The 26,872-nt window shown below is 44.1% G+C and overlaps 2 protein-coding genes across 6 annotated transcripts in view; one reads left to right on the top strand and one right to left on the bottom strand.

Moving 5' to 3' along the window:
- Positions 1–3,932, bottom strand: part of LOC124521705 (olfactory receptor 10C1-like) — a 28,552-nt gene extending 24,620 nt beyond the window's left edge. Inside the window, exons 1-2 of one of the 3 annotated variants that reach the window (XR_006964589.1) lie at positions 3,740–3,932; positions 3,529–3,658 (exon numbers count right to left, since the gene is read on the bottom strand). The gene's annotated coding sequence lies outside the window, so the exon portion shown is untranslated. Of the gene's footprint in view, positions 1–3,416; positions 3,659–3,739 lie in introns of all 3 variants that reach the window. The other 2 variants (XR_006964588.1, XR_006964590.1) reach the window with 2 other exon arrangements.
- Positions 800–26,505, top strand: LOC124521706 (myeloid cell nuclear differentiation antigen-like). 3 transcript variants are annotated; one of them, XM_047092760.1, is made up of 6 exons: positions 800–876; positions 7,758–7,785; positions 8,870–8,948; positions 21,867–22,298; positions 23,887–24,075; positions 26,180–26,505. In XM_047092760.1, the coding sequence occupies exons 3-6, from the start codon at positions 8,907–8,909 to the stop codon at positions 26,315–26,317; spliced, it is 801 nt and encodes a 266-aa protein (XP_046948716.1). In that variant the 5' UTR covers positions 800–876; positions 7,758–7,785; positions 8,870–8,906; the 3' UTR covers positions 26,318–26,505. The 3 variants fall into 3 exon arrangements, with proteins under 3 accessions (XP_046948716.1, XP_046948717.1, XP_046948719.1); XM_047092761.1 differs by lacking the exons at positions 800–876; positions 7,758–7,785 and adding an exon at positions 18,501–18,643 and having other exon boundaries at positions 8,901–8,948; XM_047092763.1 differs by lacking the exons at positions 800–876; positions 7,758–7,785; positions 8,870–8,948 and adding an exon at positions 18,491–18,643.
- The last annotated feature ends 367 nt before the right edge of the window (positions 26,506–26,872 follow it).

Here is a 26,872-nt window from a genome sequence, read left to right as displayed (position 1 = left end):
TTCCTTTCATGGTGATAGAACGGTGTGGTGGAAATGATATATATGTAAAAGGTGAGAAAAATGGATGTTTGCAGAGAGGTTGTGTGTTTTACTGACATCAATGAAAGTGAAAGAAATGGGGTTTGGGCCAGCACCTTCCCCTCTCCGTGCTGGATGTCCAGATCTGACCCACAGGGGCCTCGTTTGGGCACTGCTTTCTGTAAGCAGTGTTGCAGTCGTGGAATCAAAGCTCCGCAAGCAGGAGGCGATGTGACCGGCCACGCGCTGCAGGGAGGACAAGGCCGCAGGTCTTGCCAAGGTCATGCCCGCCCGGTGAACTGCTGACCTGGGATTGGGTCCGTGTCTTTTCACAGCAAGTGCCGGAACCTTTGTGGCGTCTTGTTCTGGGTTTTTGTTTTTGTTTTTTTTTCAATTTTTACAGCAAAACTATTAAAAACAAGTTTACGAGGACAGTGACCTGTCTGCCATGTCTTTGTCACGAACAGCGGGGCCTATCACCTCCCTGACCCTCAATTCACTGGTCTGAAAAGTGAAAAGACTGACCTAGATGATCTCAGCCAAGGAAGCAGTTGGGAGCCAGGGGAGAAACCAGGGTGTAGGGAGAGGCCTGGGCTTCCGGTCCCCATCTCTACTTTCCCTTTCAGTCTGTTTTCCACTTTGGTGCGCGTCTGCTTCGTGTATTATGTTCTAAGGCCGTTTGTTTGAAAACGGGAGATCAGACGATTTCCTGGGTGTCTCTGCTGTTTCTTGAAGAGTGTCTGCTTCTCATCAGGCTAGGCCACAGGATGTGGAAAGGACATGAAGCAGGAAAGCGTCCCCGATCCCCGGCTGCCCGCCCACCCACGGCGGACACAGACAAGTATACATTCTGAACAGGTAACACAATGCAGCGTCCTCACGCAAAGAGTCAACAAGAGTAGGGCCTCGGGCGTATGGGTTGGGGTCTGGGAACCAGGGCCTAGATGATGGCCTAACTTAGTTAAAAATCCCTACTAAAGGCCAGGGGGAGAGGCGCATTGAGGATGGAGAAACTGAGGCAGGTCTGAGCCCTCTGGTATATACTCATGACTCCTCTGTTTCTGAGAAACTGGGTGCACTAAGAAACTAGGGATGAGTCTGTTAGTATATCTGGGAGCCACAGGCCAGGGAAGGGAGAATTGGGGTAGCGATGAGCTCTGACATTTTCTGAATCTGTTGTCTTGAATTACGTCTCCCACTTACCCCCTGCTTATATGCCCTTCCTCTCCATCCATTCTAGACTGTCCCAAATCAGCAAACCATCTCCCTACCTACCTATATGGGTCCTTTTCAAACAATGTCCTCCCCCCCACACACACCCCCACCCCAGGCATGAACACCAGATCCGTCCTTTTTCTAGTAGCCTAGACTAGTGAAAACATTCTGAACCTCAGTTTCCTCATGTATAAGGTTATATCCCCACTTGAGGGGGCACTCAGTAAGTAATATTTCTGCTATCTATTACAACTAGTTTGTCGGCGGTAAATATGTAGGTACGGACTAAAAATTACTGATGGTTGGTCTGAATGGGCTGAGAGATCGGGAACTCTGAATGTCATTTCAACAGACCTCAAAGAATAAACCCACATAGTGTCTGTTCTGGGAAAGCCCCCAGAGGCTCAGGCCTCTACTTGCGAGATGGGGAGGCCACGCGTGTCCTGTCCTCCTCGCCTCGGTGCAGAAGCACTCCAGAGGCAGGAGAGTGTGTGCTGGGCAGCACAGAGCTGTGCCCACATGTGGGGCCTAAGGGAATCCTTCCCTAGGAAGGATCAGCATCCAAGGACTGGATGATGGCCTAAGTCAGTTAAAAACGCCTATTAATGGTAGAGGGCAGAGAGGAGGGGGAAACTGAGGCCTCCGATATACTAGTGCAGGTCTTGTTTCTGCCACTTCTGACACAGATCCCGGGGCGTGTCAATAGCCTCTCTGCTCACGCCGGCAGCGTGAGATGGCCCTGGCGATCTTGGAGCAGTGTGTCCGGAACAAGCCTCAGACACTGCCCTGCTTCTCGGTTAGATCTCACGCAGTTTTGCTGACCTTCCATATCCTTAACCAGCCCACTTTGGTCCAGCAGAGGCACCTTGGGGCCACCGCTGAATGGTCCCCTGCCATAGGCATCCTGTCAGAAGGAGCTGGGTACCTAGGATTCCCCCAGGGAAGCCTGACAGCCAGCCCCATCCAGCCAAGGAATCCCTCCCACGACACTTTTCTTCTGAGCACCTCAGGGGACAGAGTAAGGGGCTAACAAGTTTGCTAATAAGAAGACAAACGAGCTGTTTAATTGAGCTGGGGAAGCCAGAGGGTGAGGCAAGAGTCCTGTTCCCCGGAGGGGCCTCTGCCTGCTTAATGATGCACGGTCTGAACTTGGTAATTATCAGCATTTTGCCTCCATCCTGCTACACACACCGCCCCCCCCGCCCCCTGCCGGAGTTGTGAGCGGCGGACTCTTTTCTGCTTGCCTCCCTCAATTAACACTAATTGGGAACATGGGAACGCAGACCCAGGATGTCAAAAAGACAGCCTCAGAACACCATACTGCGGAGAGACTTTTCCCCAGGCCCGGTCAGGAGACACCAGGGTCCCAGCTTCGCCTGAGCCACACCGAACTGTCCCTCCCGTCACACGAGGCACTGTGCATGCGGTGTGGCTTCCGCAGGCCTGAGTTGTAATCTAGGCTCGGACTCTGCCTAACAGATTCAGAGTCGGCCACACATGTTCCCTGATCTATATTTTCGTAGCACCTGAAACGTGGAGGTCGGATTTTATGATTTTTGCGTGGCTTCTTTGAACTCTAATTTTAGCAACCATGATAAATGTGTTTTTTGTTCTGATACCCAGGAAAACAGCATCAAGGATCAAGAGTAGTAGACTAACTTATGCTTTAAAAAAAAAAAAAAAAAAAGAAGTTTCTTGAGGGTGGGGGAAGTGAAAGAGACACAGGGCATATGATAGACAAATGTGTGCCCCGCTCCCCCCAAAAGAGGGGCATATACCATCTGAGCTCAAAGGAAGGAATTGCTAACACTTGTTTGCCCTTTCAGAGAGTTTTTTAAACTCTCACTTCCTTTTTAAGAAAAAAAAAAAGATTATAATTTCCTTCTAGAAAAAAATGAAATGGTCTCGTCCCCTACCTGTCCCCTGCCTGTCAGCACATGCCTGCTTGTCTGTGTACCTATTCACACATACACAGCACTGAGTCTCCCGGCTCTCCGGGCGACTCAGCCATCAGAACCACAAGGGCAGCGTTCGGTGTTGGCAATCATAGGGAAGAACACGCAGTCGAGAAAACCTTGCGTTTGAATTCCACTGTGCACAAATCAGCAGTTATGAAATGTTGTGCAATTTAGCGAACCCCTTTTGGCCTCGTTTTGAAAACTGTTAATGTCAATGACGCCTACCTCGAAGGTTGTCGCAGGAACTGGGATCATTTACGTTGGCCTGCCCTAGGTGCTGCAAGAACAACATCGAACTTGGTCGATCGCTGTTATTATCCGCATTGTACTTACGCACCCAATTCCTAACAGAACCAAAGAGATGACTCTTGACATCTGTTGAGTAGCCGTCCTTTGAAGCGTTTGACAAAGGGCATAAATCCAAACGAGTGTTAGGTCTGTGGAGTCAGCGTGTCCCTTCCCAAGTCCTACGATCACACAGAGATTAGTTAAAAGTGGTCAGAACCACTTGTGACACTGAGCCAGACTGTTCCCTTCTAGGATCCTACCTGCTCCGGACAAGAGGCAAGCACACCAGAATGTTTTCTAGGAGATCCCACGTAGAACATAGGGCATCACAACTAACGCGTCAGCCTTCATGAGTTATCGGGAGGAATCAAGGGGCGTGAGAAAGGACCCTGACCAAAGCTGAAGTTCAGTCAGTATTAAGGCCCTGTCTCTTCCCCTTTTAGAAATGCCCAGGCTGCTGAAATCCGCCCTCCCCACCCCCCGCCCCCCTCACCACAGTTCGATCACTTCTCAGCTTGCCCACGGGGTTTCACATTAGCTCTGGTCTTCCTGTGTGTTCTGTTGCAAAGAAATCTTCAGCTGCCTTTGAATAACATAGCACAGCCTTTTCTTTAAAAAAAGAAAGAGACTTTATTTTTTTCAGGGAGGTTTTAGGTTCACAGCAAAACTGAGCAGAAATTACAGATCTCCATTATACCCCCTGCCCCACACATGCATAGCTTCCCCTACCGTCAGCATCCTGCACCAGAGTGGCCTGTTTATGACAATTGATAATGACGCGTCATTATCACCCAAAGCCCATAGTTTGCATTAGGGCTCAGTCTTGGTGGTGCACATCCGTGGGTCTGGACATGTGTACAATGACATGTATCCATTACAGTCTCATTCGCTGTGGTTTCGCTGTGTTCCATATTTCTCCCCTACTCCCTAGCAATCACGGATCTTTTTACTGGCTCCGCACCTTGGTCTTCTCCAGAATGTCCCACGGTTGGAATTTTTCAGTATGTAGGCTTTGCAGTTTGGCTCCTGCCATTTAATAATATGCAGTTAAGTCACCTCCGGATCCTTCCAGGGCTTCACAGCTCATCGCTGTTTATAACGGTCCGTTGTCTGAATGTATGTGTGATGTTAGTTTGGGCTAAGACAGTCAGCTTTCTTTTCTGCAGACAGCCTCAGAACGTTTGCCCACATTAGCTCTTGGGAAGCCTCATCCGTCTTGCGGATCAGGTGGGGGCTTGCCACAATACTGTCGGTGAGCTGGTGCCATTTATTTGCCATGTCAGGGTTTATGGTACTCCAGAATGCATCCACTGTGTCTCAGAAAAAAAACACTACAGAACAAAGGGTTCATCAGGCCCCCGAAACTTCAAGAAGCTCCCTGGGAAAGAGAAATTGTATTTACTCACGATGAATGCAGAAAGCGTGTGTGATCGAGATTTTAATCATTGCGATAAGGCAGCCTAGTCAAGAGGCAGCTAGTGCCAAACTCCTTTGATATGTTTGAGTAAGAACTTCTATTTATAATGACCTTCTATGTCTTTGAAGTTTCCGGCCTGCCAATTATTAAAAACGGGGTGAATGCATAGGTACCATTTGAACCAAAACAATGTCACAGATGGCCCGCCCCCTTTCCAGAAGATGCAGTCAAGTACTAGTAGATATAGGTGCCTCAACCAGCGTCTCCTGTCACTGCTGGTCCTTGAACGGGAACATACGGGGACGTAGCTGGGTGGCACGCCTTTCCCCGACAATAGGCTGGGTCTCATTCTAGGGCCTATGGGTTTCTCAGGACCCACATGTAAGTGAGGTGAAAAAGAAAAATCTAATGTTCAAAATCCTTTCAGCCCCTGATATTTTTAGGTCAAAAAAGCAAAAGAGGAACTACTTAGCTATTGTTTCTCCTTGTGGCGAAATTACTATTTACAGACAGGAAACTTCGATTTCTCTGGCTGCTGAGATAGAAATCTACAAGCCTGAGATGTGGAGCCTCAAAATCGCTCCCTAAACATGTAACTTCTTTCCCCTTAGAAGTGAGCACGGTGTGAAACAGATGTCAACAACCAGGTTTTTCGCCAGGTTTTTTCTGGCTGGTTTCATTTTTCCTTGCTATCTCTCAGAAAGCTTCATTTTCTCCGCCCTTCCTGAGATGATCGCATCCTGAAGGTGCTCTGCAGGGGTTCTCTGACATTTTATTCATTCAGTCAAGAGGGTGGTGTCTGCATTTCTGAGCACTGGGGTGGAGGATGCATCCAGTGAGGTGCGGTCTGCGAAAATTTCTCCAGAAAAGCCCCCGGGGGGTAGAGTCAGAAACCACAAGATCACAGTGGAGAATTAATCATAAGATTGTCTGGGAGCATAAGGGCTGTGTCAACAATATGCAGATAAGTGAAAATGGATTCAAATCCTTCCCCTATGTAGGTGGAAAATAGACATCCTTTATTCTACCGCCCCTGAGGCCTGAACAAAGGAAAATGTGTTTTGTCTATAACAAATTGAAAATTCATTCTCACGTGTGTACTGACATACGTTGGCATTTAGAGGAAAGTTTTGTTTTGTCCACCGGAGGATGAGTAGGAAACTTGGGGACTGGTGTTGGACCTGTGTAAAAGACAGGACATTAGCACGAGAAAATCAGCATGAGCTAATATTAAGCAAAAGAAGAATCAGGACGTAAAAGCTCTATTCTGCGGTATTAACACTGTGGTATTATCCGGAATTTAGAGTACGCATGAGGAGATACTTTCTCAGTTCTACAAACAAGCTTGCACCAAAATGGGGCTTCTTTTCTTCGTCACGAGTCTGTTTAATTTATTCTGAGGTTTATTCTATGACAAGGGCCAGAGGCATTATTTCAACACTTTTGGAACTCCTTTACTTAGTCATGGACAACTTTCAGTGGTGCCAATGGATAAGGGAGAATTTTAAGTGCGTCACTTAGCTTTGGTATATATTTTGCCTTTTTTGTTTTCTCCAAGCTTCTATTTAAATCCAAGTTAGTTAACATATAGATAGTCTTGGTTTCAGGAGTAAAATTTAGTGATTCATCACTGACGTGTAACACCCAGGGCTCACACAAGTGCCCTCCTTAAAGCGCATCGCCCGCTTAGCCACTCACACCCCCACCTCCCTCCATCAACCCTCGGTTTGTTCTCTGTCATTAAGAGTCTCTTCTAGTTTGCTTCCCTATTTTTCCTTTCCCCTATGTTCATCTGTTTGGGTACTTTGATTCCACATATGAGTGAAATCATACGGTATTTGTCTTTCTCTCACCCACTTATTTTGCTTAGTGTGATGCACTCTAGTTCCATCCACGTCATTTCAAAGGGCCAGATTTCATTCTTTTTGATGGCTAAGTAGTATTCCATAGTGTAGACATAACACCTCCTCTATCCATTCATCAGCTGATGGACACTTGGGCTCTTTCCATACTTTGGCCGTTGTTGATGGTGCTGCTATAAACATTGGGGTGCACGTGCCCCTTCGAATCAGTATTTCTGTATCCTTTTGGTAAATACCAACAGTGCAATCGTTGGACTGTAAGGTAGTTGTAGTCTTAGCTTTTTGGGGAACCTCCATACTGTTTTCCAGAGTGGCTGCACCAGTTTGCATCCCCACCAGCAGTCTGCATCCTCACCAACCCCTGTTGTTTTCTGGGTTGTTAATTTTAGCCACTCTGACAGGTGTTAGGTGGTATCTCATTGTGGTTGTGATTTCTATTTCCCTGATGATGAGAGATATTGAGCATCTTTTCATGCGTCTGTTGGCCATCTGGATGTCTTCCTCAGGAAAGTGTCTGTTATGGTCAGGTACATGATGAATATTTTCGAATTATTTCATGTGTGCTTGAGAAGAGTTTATAAGTGTGGGATTCAGAATCCTGTAGGTTAAAGTTTCTTAAGCTTGTTAATTGTGTTGGTCAAATCTTCTAAATCTAAATCTCAACTATTTTTTTTTAATTTGCTCTTTCAACAGTTGAGAGATGATAAAATCTCAACCTCTAATGGTGATTTTGTCAGTTTCTCATTGTCATTCTGATTTCAACCATATGTTTTTATATATAGCTTGCATACCTATACAAGTGTATACACCACGTGTGCATATGTGAAAATAAAGGAAATAAATTGACTAATGCTGCCATAAATGTAAAGTGATAAATTATATATATATTTATTTATTATATTAGAACATAATTTAATTTTGAGAGTTGAATATTTTGTCCTTCTGTAGTGAAACTACCTGTACTGACATTTTTTTTTTTTTGTAAATCTTTATTTTAAGCTACCCTACTAACCTGGCTTTCTTCAAGGTAAGGCTTGAATAATATAAGTTTTTCTAAGTGTTTGTGAAGTGACTTAATGCTTTATGTGCATTTTGTCAATGATGCGTAGCTGGATTTGTTTTTTAATCCAAATGGAAAACATTGGTCTCTGAGCTGCTGACTTCAGTTCACGTATGTATGTATTTATGACGATTTTTTTTATATTTTCCAAGTTTAGCTTTATTTTATTTTATTTACTTATTTTTTTAATATATGAAATTTATTGTCAAATTGGTTTCCATTCAACACCCAGTGCTCATCCCAAAAGATGCCCTCTTCAATGCCCATCACCTACACTCCCTCCCTCCCACCCCCATCAACCCTCCGTTTGTTCTCAGTTTTTAAGGGTCTCTTATGCTTTGGCTCTCTCCCACTCTAACCTCTTTTTTTTTTCCTTCCCCTCCCCCATGGGTTTCTGTTAAGTTTCTCAGGATCCACATAGAAGTGAAAACATATGGTATATGACGATGTTTTAATTTGATTCTGCCATCTTAGTTTATTTCAATTTGCTTTCTTTTTCTCCCTTCTTGCCAAGTCCCCTTAAAATTTTTTTTTAATCTACTGGAAAGAAGTTTGTTTTCCTTTTTATTTTATTTTATTTTTTTAATATATCTTCTCTCAAATACAAATGCCTTAGGACACTCCCGTATCCTCTGGTTCCTGACCTCCGGTTACTATGTTGATATACTTCCTGTTTTCTTCTCTTTCATTCCGGCTTCACTTATTTGTAAGACTGCTGATGAAGATATTTGTTAATGCTTACTTCCCTTCTGACCTCCAACATTTCGTAGATTTATTCTTTTCTATTAAATAGTTCTTGCCAATGAGTTGTTGGCATGGGTCTTTGTTACGCAAAATTTCTGAAGCTTTGAATCTGAGAATTATTTTGCTTTAATTGTGGTAAAATACATGTAACATAAAATGTACCATCTTAACCATTGTTAACTATACCGTTCAGTAGTGTTAAGAACATTTACATGGTCATGTGACCAATCTCCAGACCTCTTTTCATCTTGCAAAACTGAAACTCTGTCCCCATCTAACAACATTTTCCCAATTCTCCCTCCCCCAGGCCCTGGCAAACACCAGAAATATGACTTTCGTTCCTCATGAATTTGAATACTCTTGGTACCTCATACAAGTGTAATCATGTAAGTATTTGTCTTTTTGTGACTGTCTTACTTCACTTAGCATAATGTTCTCAAAGTTTATCCACGCTGCAGCAGGTGTCAGAATTTCCCTCCTTTGATTTTCTTTTTGCTATAAATGAACATATTTATTTATTATTTATTCAATCATTTAGTCATTTATTTTAATTCAAGTATAATTAACATATAGTGCTATATGCGTTTCAGATGTACAATAAAAAACAGACTCTTAAATATAAACAACCAACTAGTGGTTGCCAGAGGGGAGGTCAGGAAGGAAATGGATGAAATGGGTGATAGGGGTTAAGAATGCACTTATTGGGGCGCCTGGGTGGCTCAGTTGGTTAAGTGTCCAATTCTTGATTTCACCCCAGGTCATGATCTCATGGCCATGAGATCAAGCCCCACATTGGGCTCTGTGCTGAGCGAGGAGCTTCCTTAAGATTCCCTCTCTCCCTCTGTGCCTCTCACTTGTGTATGTGCACTCTCTCTCTCTTTCTGTCTTTCAAAAAAAATAAATGAAAATTAAGAAATTAAAGCCACAGCAAAAGAATGCACTTATTGTGATGAGAATTCCCTTCCTTTTTAAAGTGAAATAATATTCCATTGTATCATATACCACGTTTTATTTATTCACTCACCCACTAACGACCACTCACATTGCTTCAATGTTTTGGTTGTTGTGAATAAGGCTGCAATACACATGGGTGTGTAGATATTTCTTTGAGGTACGGTTTTCACTTCTTTGTGGGTGTATGCCTAGGAGTGGAATTCCCGGATCATAATAATGCTGTTTGTAATTTTTTGAGGGTCCTCCATATTGTTTTCACAACCATGGCACCATTTTACATTTCGAACAGCGGCACAACAAGCGTCCTGACTTCTCTACATCCTCACTGATACTTGTTCTTTTCTGTATGAGAGTAGCCATCTTAGTCGATGTGGTATGGTATCTCGTTGTGTTTTACTTCAGTTTCCACGATGACTATTCTATAATGAGTATGGATTACCATTGAGCATTTTCTCATATGCTTATTGTCCATTTGTATAGCATTTAAAAAAAAAGTCTATTCAAGTTCTTTGCTCATTTTTACATCAGGTTGTTATTCTCTGAGTTGTAAGGGTTTTTTATAGCCTAGATATTAACCCCTTAGCAGATATATATATTTTGCAAATGGCTTCTGTCATTCCAAAGGAAAAGGTTTCCTCCTCACTCTGTAGATTTTGTAGCTTCATGCACAGTTTTTCAATTTGATGTGGTCAGATTTCTGTGTTTATCTTTTCTTGACTGTACGCTGGGAGCCACATTGAGGAAACCATTGCCAAGTCCACTGTCATAAACCTTTTCTCTAATATTTTCTGAGTGTTTTACCATTTTATCCCTTATGTCTAGTTCTTTCATACATTTGAGTTAATTTTGGTATATGGCGTAAGTCCGATTTCATTCATTTGCATATGAATATCCTGACTGCCCAACGTCATTTTTACAAGTTTTTTTAAATGTTTATTACTTATTTTTGAGAGAGACAGAGAGACAGAGTGTGAACAGGGGAGGGGCAGAGAGAGAGGGAGACACAGAATTCAAAGCAGGCTCCAGGCTGCGAGCTGTGAGTACAGATCCCAGTGTGGGGCTTGAACCCATGAACCGTAAGATCATGACCTGAGCCGAGGTCAGACGCTTAACCCACTGAGCCACCCAGGGGCCCCAGGCCCACCATCATTTTGGGGAAGAAACTAACACCAAAAACTGTCCTTTATCAATCAAAAGGTCTTGGTACCCGGGTCAAAAATCACTTAACCAGCCATTCTGACTGGTGTGAGGTGATATCTCATTGTGGTTTTGATTTGCATTTTTCTGATGGTTGATGATGTTGAGCATCTTTGTATGTGTCTGTTGGCCATCTGGATTTGTCCTTTGGAAGAATGCCTATTTAGGTTCTCTGCCAATTTTTAATCAGATTATTTGCCATTTTAGTGTTGCGCTGTATGAGTTCTTTATATATTTTGTATATTAACCCCTTATTGGATAAATCATTTGCAAATGTCTTCTCCCATTTAGTAGGTTGCTTTTTTGTTTTGTCAGTTATTTCCCTTACTTTGCAGAAGCTTTTTGTTTTGGTGTAGTTCCAAGAGTTCATTGGACTTTTGTTTCCCTTCTCTGAGGAGACATATTTATAAATGTGTTGCTAAGGCCAATGTCCAAGAGATGATTGCCTGTATAATTTTTAGGAGTTTTATGGTTGCACGTCTCACATTTGGGTCTTTAATCCATTTTGAGTTTATTTTTGTGTATGGTATAAGGAAGTGGTCCAGTTTCATTCTTTCTCATGTAGCTGTCCAGTTTTCCCAATGCCATTTGTTGAAGACGGTCTTTTCTCCATTGTATATTCTTACATTCTATGTTATAGACAAAACAAGTGTTGCTGAGGATGTGGAGAAAAAGGAACCCTGTATACTGTTGATGGGAATGTAAATTGGTGCAGCCACTGTGGAAAGCAATATGGGGTTTCCTCAAAAAACTAAAAATAGAAATACAATATAATCCAGTCATTCCACTGCTGAGTATTTACCCAGAGAAAATGAAAACACTAATTCAAAAAGATATGTCAGCATGAGGGCGGTTGACTTGTGCACTGTGAGCCTCACCGGATGGGGTACACAGGGCCTCACCAATATGGGGGGCTACCTTCTGTGACTTCCAGAGGGCAAGGCCCTAACTGGAGTCAGTCTCAGGTTATGTACGTTAGTCCTACAACAATATAAAACTCAGTGGGTCCTGTGCCCTGGGAAAAGGTTTATTCGGTCCACAAAAATAACCCTTTTCTGCAATGAACCCCCCCACCAAAGGGGAGCATTTGTTTAACTGGGGTCTCTGGAGGAAGCACAATTGGGGGTTTATGCAAAGGTACAAATACTCTCAGGAAGGATCCCTACCCTTAGTGCTATGAAATATTTAGTCCCATCCTCTGATTTACTGGTACATCGCATGATTTATTCTTCAACTGTATTTTCCTGTTGTCATATCTCAAATGTGCAGATTCCTGAGCCGTGTTACCCACGGAGGGACATGTCAAGAGCACAGAGTCACGAATAGTGAATGAAATCTACCCCAAATGACGGGAAATAACACTTAACGAGATGAAATCTCTAAAGTCAGTATTTGAGGCATACCGGGTGACTTCCGTTCCCGGAGAGAGCAGAGTAGCCTCCCCCCATAGGCCATGCTAGGACGCAATCAGGACACGACAGTTTCAGGCTTTGAACAACAGGCAGCACAAGGGTAGGATCCCCGCCAGAAAGCAGACTCCGCAGGCAGGTTCCACAGTCGCCCGGGTCTCCCCTGGGAGGGTTTCCCGACGGCGCCTAGGGAGCAGGTGTCCGTGCAGAGCCCGGCAGTCGCACTGCCCAGGACGGTAAACGTCAGTTTTCACGGCGTCTCGATAGCGGGAACGTAGAGAGAAGAGAGCGATCCGGGTGGTGGGGGGGCGGCATTCACTGGCTGGGTCCTGGCCCGCACTTGGGGGTGAGACCAGTGAGGCCTCCAGCTGCCGGGGGTCGAGCGCAGGGCAGAAGTGCGAGAGAGCGCGGGGAGCTGGCAAGGTGGATGGAGGCTGCTGAAATAGAGACGCGTCTTCCCGACCCGGACAACGCCCTGACGAAGCAGGGAGGCTGCACGTTAGGAGTCCATATGGGACGACGAGTGGACTGAGGACAGCTCTAGACGCATCCTAACAAGGCCCAAACCAAGCCTCATGCGGAATCACAAAAAAGAAATGAGTCTGAATTGTGGGGAGGGGTTTCCACTTCCCTCTGGATATAATTGATATATGACATTATTTAATTTTAAAATTTTTTAATGTTTATTTTTGACAGAGAGAGAGAGACAGAGCATGAGTCGGGGGAGGGGCAGAGAGAGAGGGAGACACAGAATCCAATTCAGGCTCCAGGCTCTGAGCTGTCAGCACAGAGCCCACCGCGGGGCTCAAACCCACAAACCGTGAGATCGTGACCTGAGCTGAAGTCGGACGCTCAACCGACTGAGCCACCCAGGTGCCCCAGCATTATGTAATTTTGAAGTGTTTGACACAAGTATTTGATACATGTGTATAGTGGGAATTTATTACCAAAATAAGATTAGTTAACTCCTCCATCACCTCCCATAATTCTGTGTGTGTGTGTGTGTGTGTGTTGATAACATTAAATATTTACTCTCTTAGCGACTCTCAAGTATACAACGCAGTACTGTTAACTACAGTGGCCATGCTGTGCATTAGATCCCGGAACTTATTTGTCTTCGACCCACAAGTTTGTATCCTGTAACAAACACTCACTGGTCAAAAGTTGAAAACCTTGTTCTAAGATGAGGACAGGACAAGGGTGTCCACTTTTATTCATACAGTCCTGGGACTCCCAGCCAGAGTGAGCGGGCAAGACAAAGAAATAAAAGACGTGCAAATCAGAACGAAAGAAGTAAACTTGTCTTTTTTGCAAAGAATGGTCTTCTAGAGAAAAATCCTAAAAACTTCACCAAAAACTTATTAGAACTAATCAAGGAATTCAGTAAGGTCGCAGGTTACAATATTAACACAGAAATTAGTCACATTTCTCTATGCTACCAACAAACTATCTAAATGAGAAATAAAGAAAACAATCCCATTCAAATAGTATCCAATACCAAAATATTTAGGGATAAATGTAATCCAGAAGGTGAAAGACCTGTACATGATTGTGACTTTGGTGAAAGAAATTGAAGACACAGGCCAATGGGAAGAAACTCAGTGTTCATGGAGCAGGAGAATCGATAGTTTTAGTGCATCCATACCACCCAAGGCGATTTATAGATTCCTATCAACATTACAATGGTGTTTTCACACAGATAAAATTTTTGAAACCCTAATTTTTTTAATGGAACCACAAAGACCCCAAATAGCCAAAGTAATCTTGAGTTTGGAGAACAAAGCTGGAGGATCACACTTCCCGATCAAACTATACTACAACACTGTAGTAACCAAAATAGTATGGAACTGGCGTAAAAATAGACACAGAAATCAATGGGACAGAATCAAGACCCAATAATAAACCCCTGTTAACGAATATTTGGCAAGAGAGGCAAGGGTACCTTGTCTGATTGGAGAAAGGGTAGTCTTTTCAATAAACAGCTGTAGGGTGGGTGATGGGCATTGAGGGGGGCACCTGTTGGGATGAGCACTGGGTGTTGTATGGAAACCAATTTGACAATCAATTTCATATTTAAAAAAAAAGAAAAGAAATCTTTGTCTGCCAGAAGGTCACAAAGGAAAAAAAAAGAAAAAGAAAGAAAAATAAAACTTCACAAGTAAAAAAAGAAAAAAAAAAACCCAGCTGTGGGAAAACTGGATCACCACATGCAGAAGAATGAAACTAGACTCCTATCTTACTCCACTCAAAAAAAAAAAAAAAAAAGAACTTGAAAAGGAGTATCGACTTAAACAAGAGACCTGAAACCATGAAAATCCAAGGTGAAAACACAGAAGAGACCCTTAATAGTTTTTGATATGACACCAAAGAATATGCGGCAAAAGCAGAAACTCAGTAAGCGGGACTGTCTCCAATGAAAACACAGCAAAAGAAACAATCAACATAATGAAAAAGTAACCTAGGGGATGGGAGGAAATATTTGAAGCCGTATGTCTGATGAGGGATTGATATCCAAAATGTATGCAGACTCATACAAATCAACAGCAATACAAAAACAAAAACCCCGCGATAGACCATCCAATTAAAAAAAAACAGGCAGAGGAACTAACCTGACTGTTTCCAAGGAAGACATACAAATGGCCAACAGGTATATGAAAAGGTGCCCAACATCAGTCATCCTCAGGAAGATGCAAATCAAAACCACAGTGAGATATCACCTCACACCTGTTAGAACGGCCATGATCAAGAAACAAGGGGGCCTGGGTGGTTCATTCCACTAAGCACGTATCTTTTGATTTCAGCTCAGGTCAAGATTGAGATCAAGCCCCACGTCAGGCTTGTCTACACTGACAGTGTGAAGCCCACGTGGGATTCTCCCACTCCCTCCGTCTCCCTCTGTCTGCCCCTTCCCCTGCTAGTGTGCTCTCACTCTCTCTCTCTCTCAAAATCAATACAGAGAATTTTCTTTAAAAATGCAAGAGATAACCAAAGCTGGTGAAGATGTGGAAAAGAAGAGAACCCTCATGCACTGTTGGCGGGAATGCAAACAGGTGATCCATTTTGGAAAACAGATTGGAAATTCCTCAAAAAATTAAAAATAGAATTACGGTATGATCCAGCAATCGCGCTCTTGGGTGTACGTCCGAAAGTATTAACAGGATATCAAAGGGCTATGCTTGTATCTCCACGTGAATGCAGACCCAGTCACAGTACCCAAGATATGAAACAACTTAAGTGTCCGTCAAGGGATGCATGGATGAAGAAAACGCAATGTAAATACACAATAGAAGTTTAATCAACCATAAGAAAGAAGGAAATCTTGCTCTTTGCGACATATAAGGGTAACAAATCAACACACATGCCCTAAAGGTACCCAGTGTTATATGTCAATTCTATCTCAACAAGGCTGAAAAACAACATAGGGGCAAGAGAGCACACAGCGCTGGGGCCTGTGCCGATTGCTTAGGTAGAGATGTAAGCTCACTGCCATTGCCATCCAGCTTGACACCAGTAAGACTGAATCCTAGGAAGAAGGCCCAACTACCAGAAAAGGGACTGGTATGAAACACACACTAGCAAAGCCCAAAACGGATCCCTGACTTGACTCAGACTTTGAGTTCTAACGAATCAGAAGGACGAGGGAAACATGGCGAGATTCACGCAAATCCACCTAAATAAAGCCTGAGCCAAACTCTGACGCAATACAGAGAAAGCTGGTTACAGGTGTGGTAAGAAGAGAAGCTCGGGAAAGAGCTTGGCGAACTTTTCCGAAAGGCGTAACAATGTTAGCAACCCATTTAATGAAACCTTCACATTGTAAAATAAAACCTAACAGCACTGATGTGGTCCAAGATAAATCGACAATCACAGATAGGTATTTAAGCCTCCAATGCAATATGTGATAGAAGAAGAAGAAAAACACCAGGAACATACTGCAAAATGTAGCCCCAAATTCAACCAGTGTGATCTAATTTTCATTTAAAGGACGCCGTAAAAACAACTGAATTCTCCGCATTGTCTCTTCAAGTGTACATGGAATGCTCACCAAAGTAAGTACGTGCAGGGACTTAAGTTGGCCTCAGTAAAATTCACATCTGAAATCTTACAGTGTCTTTAATGACCACCCCAATTGGAAGTTAACAATAAGATATCTAGAAAAGGTACAACTTTCTTCAAATGACATAACAAATTTTAAAATAAGCCATTTCTTAATACATGCCAAGGATCACGAGGGGCAATACGACCAGACTCCATAGGACCTAGGGAACAAAGCAAAAGTAGTCCTGACCAGAAAAGAATGTTACTTTAAGTGTTTTCATTTAAAAGAGGAGAGTACTAATATAATTCATATAAATTTATGTCTCCTACCACTAGGAAAAAAATGGAGCAAAGCAAACAATAAATGGTATTTAGAAATAACAGAGCTATAAGAAGAGATCGATACATGAATTGATTTTGTATATTGTAAAATGCAGCTACACAGACAAAAAAGAAGAGTAAACAGCAAACGAACAGGAAAATAAACAAAAACCATACACAACTTTAATACAGGCAAGGGTAGGTTCTTACAGAATATAAATTCAGGTGGCTGACAACTTGGTAAATGGGTGAATCACGTTGGCCGGCTCAGGCTCACACAGTAAAAGGGTTTATTCTGGCCCCGAAGAGTAGGAGGTGGTTGGACTACATCCAGCACATCGTCCCCTCCCATATTCTTCTCTGAGGTACAGCACTTACCCAATACCTTTAACCCAAGATTGAATATGGAATTTTAAGGATCTTCCCGTGATTTCTTGGGGCGGGTGCTCTTGCGTCTGCTCGAGCTCCTCTCCGTAGGAAGCATCTCCTAACAGCGAGACCTACTTAGCACATCAACCTGGTGGTGACTCTTGACTGGGGGTTTTCAGCGATCTTCTAAAATAGTACGTGAGACCAGAACTAGAGATGACAGCAGGTCCACAAGCGTTTTCCAGGCTTTTGCCCCATGTTGAATGTTCTCTCCGTTCCCAGGTGGCTCTTATCATTACATTGATGAAGCTTTGCGAATTAGGGAACACTGATCTTTTAGTGGGTGGAGGGCCAGATCGATCACCTTGTATCTATCTCTGTAATGGCCCCGGTCGCTGATGTTTGACCACTGATTAAGAGTCAGGGAAAAGGCACGTTTGTTTTTGGTCGCTTCGGTTCATCTTCTACGACCCTAAGCACACACATGCATGTCGGAGCATTGTCCTGACTCCCCGTTGTGTGGGCCAGTAATGTGTGTGTTCTCTTAGGGGGAAGCATCAGAGGGCATCGCTCCACATAAGGTAGTTTCCAGTTCAACAGGAAGAAAATGTCCTGAGTCGTCCATATTCCTGTCCTCTGCCTCCTGGTCTCTGGTCGGGGACCCTCTGGTCTCCCTGAAGTCCCTCCACTCTTAATGTGAAGAGAGCTCAATGCATCCATATAAGCAGCACTTAAGTCTGGAATAAAGAATTGTGACAACCCACTAGAGCCTTGGGGACTCCTGCCAGCCCCCACCCTGCATCCCTGCCTCACTCACTGATTGCAGATGTTTTTCAGACACAGACTACAACTCTCTCCTCCACAAACCTAGTTCCAATTGCCTCAATTGTCTCCATCAGTTTTCTTCTCCCTCCCTTCACGTGCCCTGCTTTTGGGACCCCTTTACATTTCACTGACTCTGCCTTCCTGCAAGTCAGATGGTGTGTAATCGCCATACAATGATGCTGCCTGGTTCCATCTAGTTGACCTCTCAGGGTTACAATTTTCCAAATTGTACCCGCAGTCCTATACAGATCACAACATTGCAGACAACCTTTTTAGTAGGCCCTCCTCTCTTCTAGAATCTTCCTGATCTGCCGGGATTTGATGATTCATTGCAGCAAGGATATGAACCTGTTAGTCACTTAGGTTTATTTGGAAATAATTTCCCTAAGATCTCCTCCCTCCCATCGAGTGCCATGTAAGCAGGAAAACAGGAAGTTGTGGGTGGGTGACTCACTTCTCCTCTTTGATAGTTGAGCCTCACTGAAGGGGCTCCAGGGTCCACTGACCAACAGTAAAGTCCGCTGGGATAAGAAAGTTCTAAGTTGAAACTCCTTTCAGACATTCTTACAAAATAAAATAAAATAAAATAAAATAAAATAAAATAAAAAAGTGATAATTTAGCTCTTTTCATGGTCACTGAAATGTTTAAGAGAAAGCTTCTCTGACTCACATTCTCTCACTAAGAAAAGACAAAGCTAAAGGCATGGATGGGAGGAGCCTCAGGAAAAGTTTCCTAACACTGGGCGGGCTCCAGGCTTTAGCTCTTCTGTGACGTTTACCAATGGCAATTTCCCAAGTTATCTTGGAAGGATTCCATTTTTTTAGAGCATTTCAGATTGCAGAATCCTGCAGTTCAGTTTGTGAGAGCTTTGCTGTGATATCTTCCTACTCAAACCAAACCTACATCGATCGCTGTATTTCGGAAGAAAATCTCCATAGCTGGACGACTGTGGCGAGTCGTCAGTGAGGTGAGTCTGGCCAGGACTTCTGTGGGGGACGTCTGGGCAGCTCGATGATACCACAAGGTACGGGGGAAGGGTGAGTGTCTGAGCCTCGTGTGTAGTGCGCAGGGGAGGGGGGTTGCCATCAGCTGTGTTCTGAAGACTGAAAACCATAGTGGCTCCTTCTAAGCCTTCTCTGCTAGGGGAAGATGCCAGACATCTTTCGTTCCATCTGACTGAGGCCTGAAGGAAGGGAAATACATGTTGACTGTTGTAGATTCTAAAATCCATGCTGCGGTTGTTTCTAACAAAAGTAACTATTCAGAGGACGGCCTTGGCTTTCTTGCCTGGAAGCTTCGCGGCTGCGGTGGGGGCCGGGGTAGAGGAGACAGGACACAGGACAGGGTGGGGAAAAAGTAGTATGCGATGATACTCAATAGAAACCATGTCTGGATATGTTTCACAAAACCTGGGAACAAACACACACACACACACACACACACACGCGCGCGCGCGCACACACGGAATAGAGCATCGATCGGGTTCATCAGGGCACTCACAGGGGTACAAGGCACCTTAGCACTTTCCTACCTGTCCTAGTCCCCTGCCACTTCTAGGGGCGGGGCTGCATCCGGGTCCCCCAGGACCCCCTCCGAGCCTCCCTCCAAGGCTCAGGCAAATGGGGTAGTACAGTTTGTAGAAAAGAGGTGGTTGGAGACAAATCTGGGGAATGCTTGTCCTTCTGTAGAGCCTGGTACTCAAACATGTCGTGTGCTTTTGAGAGAAATGTTATGTTTCAAATATTGGTTTTCAGAAATTTCTAAATATTACATCAAGCTTTTACTTAAGCTGAACAGTGATGGTCAACTTTTCTAAGTGGTTTTTTTTTCTTGCTTTTTTCAGTAGTTGACATAGGGGAGCACCAACGTATAATCATGATTTTGTCCATTTTTCCCTGTGGTTCTCTCAGCTGTTAACACATATATGAATATACAGTGAGAGAGAGGGGAATGTGCTCGTGTCATAACACTATTCATAATAATGAGGATAATATAAACTAATAATAAATAATCTGTACCTATAACTATTAGGCAAATATGTAATTAAACTGTTGCATCTGTCTGGAATTGAAAACTTTTATCATTGGGCAGCGAAGCTCAGTTCAGATTAGTCTTTGACTTAAGGACCATCTAAAGCTACTTGAAAAGAGGTTAGAGTGGAAGAGAGCCAAAGCATAAGAGACTCTTAAAAACTGAGAACAAACTGAGGGTTGATGGGGGGTGGGAGGGAGGGGAGGGTGGGTGATGGGTATTGAGGAGGGCACCTTTTGGGATGAGCACTGGGTGTTGTATGGAAACCAATTTGACAATAAAATTCATATATTGAAAAATAAATTAAAAAAAAAGAAAAAAAATAGTAAAGCTACTTGAACATTGAAATCTTGTCTTTTAATGGGTTTATCACTTTATGTCCATTCGGTGAAATACTCCATTTTGATTAATTCAGAGCACTTTTCTGGAGTGCTTATTCTATGTTGTCTTGCTGTCTTCTTCACCAACAGGTTTTTTTTTTTTTTTTTAGTGTTTATTTGCCTTTGAGAGAGAGAGAGAGGGAGGGAGAGGGGGGGGAGAGAGAGAGAGAGAGAGAGAGAGAGAATGAGTGGGGGAGGGGCAGAGAGAGAGGGAGACACAGAATCGGAAGCAGGCTCCAGGCTCTGAGCTGTCAGCACAGAGCCCGACGCGGGGCTCGAACTCACAGACTGCGAGATCATGGGATCATGACCTGAGCCCAAGTCGGATGCTCAGCGGACTGAGCCCCCCAGGCGCCCCTCAACAATAGTTTTAAGTTAATGTCTCTGACTCCTCTTCCCGGGCAAGCAGCTCAGTGAACAGATACCATCTCTCCTTCCTCTATTCACCCCACTGTGTTGACCTACTTTCTGTTTTCTTTCTCTTCCGTTGGGGCTTTATTGATTTTTACAACTTTGAAAGACTCAACCGAGGTCTTGTCCTCACTTCCTTTTTAGTTTTTATGTTAACCTCCTTTAATCTCTTGGGGAATATTATCTCCAAAAGAGTGCTTGATAGGTATCTTTGTGTTGCTAAATCTTCTGACTGTTCATCATGTTGGTCAACATCAGAGATTCACCTATAGGACATCACATTTAAATGCCATTTTCAGTTTGCTACAAAATTCTTGTCTCAAAATTAGTTTTTCCCTTCAATACCTGTTCACAACCTCGCTCTGAGGCCTTTGGGTTCACATATGTTGTGGAATTCAGAATTTGAGTGACCTAGGAAAGGTTAACAAATGCACACACTATCTATCATGTACTATACTGACGATCTAGGAAGATCTGAGTCCTGTCTCTCAGCTCACATGCAGTCATGTTTATGTAGCAAGACGTATGTGCCCTCACACTAATGTGGATTTTTAAAAAATATATACATAGGCTCCTGAGACCTCACATCAGATATTTTCCTCATAAGTTTTGTCACCTAACTAACACGCGCACACGCGCGCGCACACACACACACACACACACACACCCCTTTTGGATTCCCTTTTTTGGGGGATTTCCAAACCGCAGATATGGAATTTGGGTAGAATGCTGTACAAAGGTCCTGCAGTGTAGTTTTGCTGTTGAGAATCTGGTTCTGCAACTTTGTTAAGTGATCTGTACTTTTTCTCTGGGAATCAAACTTTCCTGGCTGTTTTAGGTATTTTCCGGGGTCTCAACATTTCTCATTATTTCCTCAAATGTTTTCTCCTTTTCACGCTACATGTCAATTTTTTTCTTTTTTACCACTGACAGCATGTGCACATTGGCAGTCTGAGTTGTGCCCAGACATGCCTGACATTCATTTTCTATTTGCTCGTTCTGAATCTGCTCTGTCAAAGAAATATTTGAATCTGTCCCTCATTAGCTCAGGCCAATGCTCTTATCATCCACAGTTCTGTGCATGTCTCGGGCTCAGGATCGTGCTTGAATTCGGAAAGGCTCTTCTGTTCAACTGAGGGTGTTTGGACTCTCATCCCAGTCTGCTGCCTTACACTTTTACTATCTAAGCTCTCAGTTCATTAGCCTTTCCTTTCTGTTAGGCGACTCCTTTCACCTGGCCCCAGCTCCAACGATCTTCGAGGGTTGTTGTGGCCCCAGTGTCATAAGCGAAGTGTCACTCACGAGTAAATGACCTGGTATTCCATGCTCAAACTTCTACCTTTGTTCTCCTATTTCTGTCCAACACAGAACCCAGCTATGCAAGCCCCAAATCAGGTGGCTCCTAGGAGGCCTACCCTTCAAAAGGACCCCATAACAGTGGTGGTGCTGAAGGCAACAGATCCAATTGAGTATGAATTCCCAGGGCAGAGGAAAAAAAAAGTGTTTCTTGCTACGGTGGCTACTTCCAATCAAGTTTTCCAAGTGAAGGTTTTAAACATCAAGCTGAAAAAGGAATTCAAACAAAAGAATGTCATTACCATGTCAGGATACATTCGATACAAAAATGTCCTGGAGATAAACGAAAGGTCGGTTGTGCAGAACGCTCCTGATGACCGGAGGATTGCGGTCCCAGACGACATCTGGATAAGAGCAAAAACCCCTCCCAAGATCAGAGATCTTTGCCAGGAAGATCCGGGTAATCTTCCAACAATCGTGTCTGGATTGTTTCTCCTGCAGAAGGTAATCTCTTCACATTCGTTTTCATGTTCTCCACCCACACCTGAAATTAACTGTTTTTGATCGCCAGGTTCTGTGTGTGGTGACTGACGGGTGAGCCCAGTTCTCAGGCCTGTCTCTTGACCACGGGCAGGTGGTCAAGAGAGCCACGTGACAGGAAATGGGACTAGTGACCTGGTAGTCTTGTACTCAAGATACCTTCATGCAAGTTCTTTGAAAAAGTGTCACCAGAAATCTTGTCGTGTCCCTGGTCAGGATTATTTTCAGCCTCTGTTATCAGGGCATGAATCAGTATGCATGTGCTTATCTCTGAGCTCCTCCAAAACTGTATAAATCTATCTTTCTCTTTTTTTAAATCTTTGAATAATCCATCAGCCTCCCAAAGGTTCATTCTGGTTGGGACACATAATCGGAGTAATAAATATATCGGCTCATGTCCTCCTGAATATGAATACCTTTACCACATAGGCAAACGATAGACATGGGCAAGGCTGTCTCCTCTAGCTTATTTATTTAACACGTTATTTAAACAGTTTATTGAAGACTAAGGTTTGACATCGCAAGATATGTTGAAAACACGGCAGTCCAACTCCATTATATCCCCCAAAAGGGGGTGCGTGTGTCAGAGAAGTTTACTTGTACGGCACGTCCAAATTCAGGTTAATAGTTAGTATGATGTGTTCAGGTCTCCCCAGAATTCACAAACTTTCATGAACTTACCTGGCATCTTGTAGGATTGACTGCTTCATAATCTTACACATCTGTCTTCTGGGAGAGCCCCTTAAGTTACCTACATTACCCTCCAACTCTGTCTTTAAGAGAAATGCATTTCTAGAATGGATGAGTTACAACTTAAGGAAGTGAGACTGTCGTTTGTGAACTGCAAGATCCAGGTCAGTGGAGATAAGACTTGGAGAAGAGTGAGTTACTGGAACCTTACTTGTTCTGTTGGTTCTGTATAATCTACTGAATCAAGACTTGCAGTCATGTCCATTCCATTCTGCAGAACGACAGGAGGTAAAGGAGTCCGTGAAAGCCCTCGGGTTCCTCTGATTCCAGTGTTTGAAGGAATCAAAGCTTCCCTGGTGGTGAAGCAGTAGGAAATAGGAAGAAAATTCATTGTTCTAGGACTGCCAGATAGAAAATATCTAGAACAAGAAAGGGGAAACTATCAAAGCAAGATCATAAGCCGAAAGTTCTTGGAGAAGACCTTGCCGAAGCTGTATGTGTATCTGTTCCTCTAATTGCTTTTTTATGTCTTGTATTCACTGTGTCCCCGGGGTCTTCCTTCAAATATCAACGTTATGATGTCTTCAGAAACAGGATGTTGGGGGCGGCTGGGTGGCTCAGTTGGTTAAGCGTCCGACTTCGGCTCAGGTCACCACCTCACGGTTCGTGAGATCAAGCCCCGCGTCAGGCGCTGTGCTGACGGCTCAGAGCTCGGAGCCTGCTTCGGATTCTGTGTCACCCTCTCTCTCTGATCCTCCCTTGCTCGTGCTCTGTCTCTGTCTCTCTCTCTCTCTCTCAAAAATAAATAATAAAACATTGAACAAAGCCGAAAGAGAAACGGGATGTTCAATTTCTGTTACAGAAAAAAGATAACAAGAAGACAACAGTCTATATAATACAAGACGATACAGGAACCATGGAGGTCGTGGGGAGTGAAATATGCTACGGCATCGAGTGTGCGGAAGGAGACACAGTTCGACTCTTCTGCTTTTATCTGAAAAAAATTAAGGAGAAGCTAAAACTGACAAGTGGAAAGTACAGCCTCATGGAGGTGAGACCTTGGTAGAACAACATTCATTTGCCCAGGAGGCAATTCGTTTGGCCTGGGTTTTGAGAGCACCAGACTCCTGTCTTCTTACACACGGGGTGCAGCCGGTGGGAGGAGAACAGAACCATACCTGGCATTCATGTCTAAGTGGAGGAGTTTCAAGAGGCTCTGAGGAAATGACATTCACACAGATTTCAAAAGGATACGATACGTGAAACAAGCAAACACTGGGAGAAATTAGGAAGGCGGGAAAGAAAGGAATTTCTCATGGTGGCTGAGAGCAAGGCTTTGAATAGGACAGTCGTGCTTTGAGTCCTGGTTCCAGCACTCACCGCTTGCCTGATGTTGGCAATCTGCCCTGATCAGTCGTCTGAAATGGTCAAAGTCTCTGCCTCACGGGTGAACGGAAGACCCTGCCTGGTTCAGTGAAAACGTACATATACATTATCTCACTGCCTGGCAGAAAAGGGAAATCAAACTGTAGTCGGCAGTATTTTTCTTAGCAAAGAGGACGTTGGAAAGCGCTCCAGGCAGAGGAAATGATTCAGGCATTTCCTCAAGAGTGTGAGAGACAACATGACTTCTGTACAAGCGAAAAATACCACAGGTGTCAACACAGTGGGAAGAGGAGGCCAGAAAGGTACACGGAGGAGTCAGCCGAGCAGGTAGTATAGCGTTGTTTCAGAAACCAGTGGAAAAATCCCTGTGAAGATAGGTGACAACTTGAAAAATTGTTGGGGGAGCAGAAGAATGCTTGATCTCTTTGAGATTTTAGCAAAACATATTGTAGTGACTACCTGGACAGATGCATTAGGGAGAGGGGCGAGGTTCAGGGACAAAGATACCAAAGCAGAAGCGGCAATATTTGTCAGTTAGAGATCTTTCTTAAAGTCATGGGTGTAACGATGCTGCTTGTGAGAAATCTCAAGGTGATAACATGTATATTGATATAATAAGAAAACTTTTTAAAAAAAATTTTTTAATGTTTATTCTTGAGAGAGAGAGACAGAGCATGAGCGGGGGAGAGGCAGAGAGAGAGAGAGAGAGGACACAGAATCCAAAGCAGGCTCAAGGCTCTGAGCTATCAGCACAGAACCTGATGCGGGGCTCAGGCCCACGAACTGTGAGATCGTGACCTGAGCCGAAGTCGGACGCTTAACTGACTGAGCCACCCAGGCGGCCCAATAAGAAAACCCTGAGTGCTTCTTGTGTGCTGGGAACTGAAACAGGGATGCAGACACCGTCATTAATAGACATACTGATGATCATCATCAGAGAAAGGTAGGCCCTTGCCCTAATTGGCACTGCCTGTCTGTGGTCGACCCGCCATTCCTACACTGGCCCCAGTGCTTGGGTTCCAGAGTCAGATTCGCGGGCACGCTCACTGAAAAGCCCAGACACATAAGGGTGAAGCGTTGAGAAGAACTGATTCTTGGGGGTGAAATACTTCACACCTGAGAAGGAAAACAAGTGAGCACAGGGGTCAAGGGGAAAACAGAAAGTGTGTCTAATAAGCGTCACAGAGAAGTGTAAGGAGAAAGAGGGTCAATAGAACTCACACCAGACACTAATGACCCATGGAGCCCCAAGATCTTGAATCACTAACTGTATCTTAGAGACAAAGGTACCACACTGTCGTGCAGTGCACATCCTGACCCATATGACACCACACTCTTTCCCATGCACATAGGAACATACACACATACTCACAAAGTCCCCGTAGGAATTGTGGATGCGCTCATCAACGTTCCTCTCCTCTAGAGCAACTGCACAGAGAAACATACTTACCCGCGGAAGCTTCCCGTCGCTTCTGTGCTCCCTGAGGACTCGGCACTCAGCACTGCGAGCACCAGCTCCACCCTTTCTTTCCTGGTTCCTCCTCCCCACCCCGGTGGACGCTTAGGCGGGGCACCAAGAAAGATTCGGGTGCCAGGGCATGAGGAGAGAGAACACGCGCTGGGGGAGATGGGAAACAGAATGAGCAGCCTCTGAGACAGGACAGGGGATGCTAGGGAGCAGGAGACAGGGAGCTAGGGGGTGGGCCACACAGGAGACCCTCTTGTAGACCCTTAGGGTCTCATCGTGTCTTTCTTCTCTCTCCTTGAAGGTCGTCAAGAGGAACGGATGCAAACAGCAACCAGGCAGTGTAACTTTCAAGCTGGACATTGCAGTGAAGAACTCTCCTCTGAATCCATCGAGTGGCGTTAATTGTATTGTCAAAGTGGAGAATATCAATGAAGAATAGTCTCGGTGGAAAGTGGTCCAGCACATTAAGAGCTCCTTCTATCCGCATGATAGATTTCATTACTTCCTTCAAAAAAGCATTAGATTAACATGTTTTTATGCACTTACCAAACAGATTAGATTTCACGTCTAACACATTTGTAGGACAAAAAAAAATAAAATAAAATTTGCTTTTTCTTTTTAAAAAAATTTTTTTTCAACGTTTATTTATTTTGGGGACAGAGAGAGACAGAGCATGAACGGGGGAGGGGCAGAGAGAGAGGGAGACGCAGAATAGGAAACAGGCTCCAGGCTCTGAGCCATCAGCCCAGAGCCTGACGCGGGGCTCGAACTCACGGACCGCGAGATCGTGACCTGGCTGAAGTCGGACGCTTAACCGACTGCGCCACCCAGGCGCCCCTAAAATTTGCTTTTTCAAAAGGCATCCTCTGCCAAAGTGCCAGATGTGGTCTCTTTCATCCAGGAGTGAGCTGCATGGGGGCAGTTGACTTGTGCACTGTGAGCCACACAGGATGGGGTACACCGGGCCTCACCAATATGGGGGGCTACCTTCTGT

The sequence above is a fragment of the Lynx rufus genome, unplaced genomic scaffold (assembly GCF_022079265.1).
Source record: "Lynx rufus isolate CCGP_SWC_20201006 ecotype Redwood Valley unplaced genomic scaffold, mLynRuf1.p SCAF_31, whole genome shotgun sequence".
Classification (NCBI taxonomy): domain Eukaryota; kingdom Metazoa; phylum Chordata; class Mammalia; order Carnivora; family Felidae; genus Lynx; species Lynx rufus.
Note: the sequence above shows the minus strand (reverse complement) of the source record. Positions and strands in the feature narration are given on the sequence as shown.

Bases quoted from the DNA above. Each gene is read 5' to 3' on its own strand.
- LOC124521706 (XM_047092760.1), top strand. From the start codon at position 8,907: ATGAATTTGAATACTCTTGGTACCTCATACAAGTGTAATCAT. The intron at 8,949-21,866 runs GTAAGTATTTGT...TGTCCAACACAG, and splicing joins CCTCATACAAGTGTAATCAT to AACCCAGCTATGCAAGCCCC. The intron at 24,076-26,179 runs GTGAGACCTTGG...CTCTCCTTGAAG, and splicing joins GAAAGTACAGCCTCATGGAG to GTCGTCAAGAGGAACGGATG.